The 4,397-nt window shown below is 39.9% G+C and overlaps 1 protein-coding gene across 1 annotated transcript; it reads left to right on the top strand.

The window, feature by feature from the left end:
• The first annotated feature begins 275 nt into the window (after positions 1 to 275).
• Positions 276 to 1,190, top strand: LOC134375630 (olfactory receptor 4C3). The gene has a single exon (XM_063094261.1). It carries the CDS (start codon positions 282 to 284, stop codon positions 1,188 to 1,190), a length of 909 nt encoding a protein of 302 aa, XP_062950331.1. The 5' UTR covers positions 276 to 281.
• Positions 1,191 to 4,397: the final 3,207 nt, after the last annotated feature.

Genomic DNA, 4,397 nt, shown 5'->3' on the forward strand with positions numbered 1-4,397 from the left:
GATCAGAGATATACTCAGTTTGAATTAGAAAATCAATGTCTGACAAATGTTCAATCTCAGCAGTAAAAAAAATTGCAAATGCTCACACTTTGTGGTTAACGGAATAAATTGGTGCAAAAATTTTGGAACAGAAGAGGGTTAAGAGGGATGAAGGAAAGTGGGTGTGCTAAAGGAAACCTCACAGCGACCCCCACCCCTGCTGGAATTCGTTCTATTACTTATGTTTCTCTCTTGACTTTATAGGTAATACTGCACCTGAATTCTCAGCATCCATGGAATCTATGGAAATACCACAGAATATTACAGAATTTTTCATGCTGGGACTCTCACAGAACCCAGAGGTACAAAGAGTCCTCTTTGTGGTCTTCCTGATTATTTATGTGGTCACAGTTTGTGGCAACATGCTTATTGTGGTCACCATCACCTCCAGCTCCACCCTGGCTTCCCCTATGTATTTTTTCCTGGCCAACTTGTCCTTTATTGATACCTGTTATTCTTCCTCTATGACTCCTAAACTCATTGCTGACTCCTTGTATGAAGGAAGAACCATCTCATATGAGGGTTGCATGGCACAGCTCTTTGGAGCCCATTTATTGGGAGGTGTTGAGATCATTCTGCTCACGGTGATGGCCTATGACCGGTATGTGGCCATCTGCAAGCCCTTGCACTATACAACCATTGTGACCAGGCATCTCTGTGCCATGCTGGTGGGAGTGGCTTGGCTGGGGGGCTTCCTGCATTCATTGGTTCAGCTCCTCCTGGTCCTTGGGTTACCCTTCTGTGGGACCAATGTGATCAATCACTTTGTCTGTGACTTGTACCCCTTGCTGGAACTCGCCTGCACCAACACATATGTCCTTAGTCTCCTAGTGGTCGCCAACAGTGGTGTGATCTGCCTGTTAAACTTCTTCATGCTGGCTGTGTCCTACATTGTCATCCTGCACTCCTTGAGGTCCCGCAGTGCAAAGGGGAAACGCAAAGCCCTCTCCACCTGTGGGGCCCACATCACCGCTGTTGCCTTGTTTTTTGTGCCCTGTATATTTACTTATATTTGTCCATCATCTACTTTATCTATAGACAAAAACATGGCAGTGTTTTATGGTATTCTGACACCTATGTTGAATCCACTCATTTATACCCTGAGAAATAAGGAAGTAAAAAATGCCGTGAGAAAGCTCTTCAGACAGTAAGAAATTGCAGGTGGATAATGAGTGGTAAGGCAGGAAATAAAAATGACTTTCTGTAAGTGGAACAGACCAAGGCTTGTTTTTCATTAGTATATATTATCTTATAACATCTTATCCATTCTTTAATCTTCATAGACTTTTATGGTTTACTTTGTCTTTTCACTTGAATCGTATCATTTGTTATAAAACAACTGTATGAAATTTATATAGCATAAATAATTATTATTCCTATTTTAAATATGAGGAAACTGTGTCTCCTGAGGTGGTTAATTGATTAATGAAGGTTATTTAGTTTTGAAGTGCCTGAATGGAAGCTCAAAATTAGTTATTTTTGATCCATTATCCAGACCTTTAAAAAGCGATCTATGTTGATATCATTTGAGTCTGTGTGATAAATTGAGTTGTAGAAATGTGAGGCAAAATATAGCAATAACTTCATGCTTAGCCAGGTATAGTAGCATCATGTGCATCCAAGCCAGCCTCCCATTGCTTCTCATCACCCCTTGTGACATCAGCAGTATATTTGCTACACCACAGCTGAGAGGTTAAGAGCTTGGCTTTGGAGACATAGCCTGCATGAGTAAGGGACAAAACCTCTATAAGCCTCTGATGCTTGTCTTTAAAATGAAAGGAAAGATATTCTATTTCTTCCTTTCTTTATTTTAAAATTTAATTTATCAATATACAATGTAGTTGATTTTCGTGTCCCTTTATTGATTCCTACCTCCCCCTCACCCACTTCCTACCCATCAACAGCATATCTGTTCACTTGTCTTAACAAGTTCAAGGAATTGTGATTGTTGTGTCTTCTTCCCTGCCCCCCCCATTGTGTATTTATTTATTTACTTTTAGCTCCCACAAATAAGTGAGAACATGTGATATTTCTCTTTCTGTGCCTGACTTGTTTCACTTAGTATAATTTTTTCAAAGTCCATCCATGTTGCTGCAAATGGTGGTATTTCATTCTTTTTTAAAGCAGAGTAGTATTCCATTGTGTAGATATACCACATTTTCTGTATCCACTCATCTGATTATGGACAGTTGGGCTGGTTCCAACGCTTGGCTATTGTAAATAGTGCTGCAATAAACATTGGAGTACAGGTATCCCTTCGACATGATGATTTCCATTCCTCTGGGTATATTCCCAGCAGTGGAATAGCTGGGTCATATGGTAGATCTATCTGTAATTGTTTGAGGATCCTCCAAACCATTTTCCATAAATTCTGCACCATTTTGCAGTCCCACCAACAGTGTAGAAGGGTTCCTTTTACTGCACAACCTCACCAGCATTTGTCATTCTCAGCCTTTTGGATATTAACCACCCTAACTGGGGTGAAATGGTATCTCAGTGTGGTTTTGATTTGCATTTCCCGAATGCTGAGTGGTGTTGAGCATTTTTTCATGTGTCTGTTGGCCATTCGTATATCTTCCTTTGAGAAATGCCTATTCAATTCCTTTGCCCATTTTTTAATTGGGTTACTTGCTTTGCTATAAAGTTGTTTAAGTTCCTTGTATATTCTGGATATTAATCCTTTGTCAGATGTATATTTTGCAAATATTTTTCCCACTCTATTGGTTGTCTTTTCACACTGCAGATTGTTTCTTTTGCTGTGTAGAAGCTTTTTAGTTTGATATAATCCCATTTGTTTATTTTTCCTTTGGTTGCTGGTGCTGTTAGGGTCATATTCATGGGTAGAAGTCTGTACCCACTCCTACTTCCTGGAGTGTTTTCCCTATGTTTTCTTTAAGGAGTTTTATTGTTTCAGGGTGTACATTTAAATCTTTAATCCATTTTGAGTTGATTTTGGTATATGATGAGAGGTATGGGAATACAGAGGGTGGGGGATGAGGGCCTTGGCCACGCCCCCCAACAGCTGCAGTCAGTCCAGCGATGACCACCGAGCAGCCTTAGGAAGTGCCGGGGCTCTCCTGAACCAGGGCACTGGGGGACCTTGGGCCTCGGCCATGCCTCCCTGACGTGCAGTCAGCCCAGCGATGACCACCAAGCCACAGCAAGAAGATCCTCAGGTTCCTGAGCTGGCATGTTGGGGGGCGAGGGCTTTTGCCACACCCTCCTGACATCTATATCCAGCTCGGCAATGACCAAGCCATTGCTGGAAGCCCTCTGGTCTCTCCTGTGGGAATGAGGTAGGTGCCACAGGCCTCAATCCCATCCCTCTTCCTTCCTCCTTCTTCCATCACATTTCTTTCCCCTTTCCCCTTTCCCCCTCCCTCCTAGCTGCTTTGCAACAATATCCTAGAATGTAAAAAATAATATTAATAAAATTATTTTCTAACCCCCCCAGACCCTAAACTATAAGCAATAAATGTCATTTTCTCTCTCTCTCTCTAAAAAAAAAAAAAAAAAAGATGCCCAACTTCAGTAGTAATCAGGAAAATCCCAGTTATAAAAACAATGAGATTTCATTTTTCCATAGCTTGGCAAAGACTTAAACACTTGACAATATCAAGTGTAGCCAAAGATGAGAAGTGGCAGGCTCTCTCGACATGGCTGGTGGCATAGTCACCATGGAAAGCTATTTGATGGTATTTATTAAAAAAAAATATAAAGCCATTTGATTCACTCATAGGTATCTGTTTAGAGAAACTATCATGAATGTACACATGGAAACATGTACAAGGATATTCACCATAAAATTGTTTGTAAGAAAACATAGAAACAATGCTTCAATAAAATACAGCAGCTATGATGGATTATCGCACAGCAGTTAAAAAGAATGAAGTGGATCTCTGTCAATAGAAACGGATCTGAAAAACATAATGTTGAGTTAAAAATTAAGTTGAAGAATGAAGCATCTTGTTTGATAACACTAATAGAAAAAAATCCACTAAATGCCAATATTATTTTCTCCCTCGTGTGTACACATGTGTATATTTGTGTATGTGAAGACAGGTGCTATGTTCCAAAAAGAATTGAAAAAATGCTATGTGAAGGAAGGCAGGTGCTACTTTTCAAAAAGGAATGCAAGAATACTACCAAATTCCTAATGGTAGTTTTTTTTTTTTTATTGTCAAGAGAATTAGAAGAGCAAAGGAGTCTTTTATTTTTACAGCCTAATTTAAAAGGTACAAAAGCAATTTCTGGTAATGGGTATGTCCCCAATATGAATCTGGCCCCCACATCATGGACAGGATGGGGGACAATCAGCTTTGTATCTCATGAGTATTTAAAAAAAATGTACAATATAT

Source organism: Cynocephalus volans, chromosome 4, assembly GCF_027409185.1.
Source record: "Cynocephalus volans isolate mCynVol1 chromosome 4, mCynVol1.pri, whole genome shotgun sequence".
NCBI lineage: Eukaryota > Metazoa > Chordata > Mammalia > Dermoptera > Cynocephalidae > Cynocephalus > Cynocephalus volans.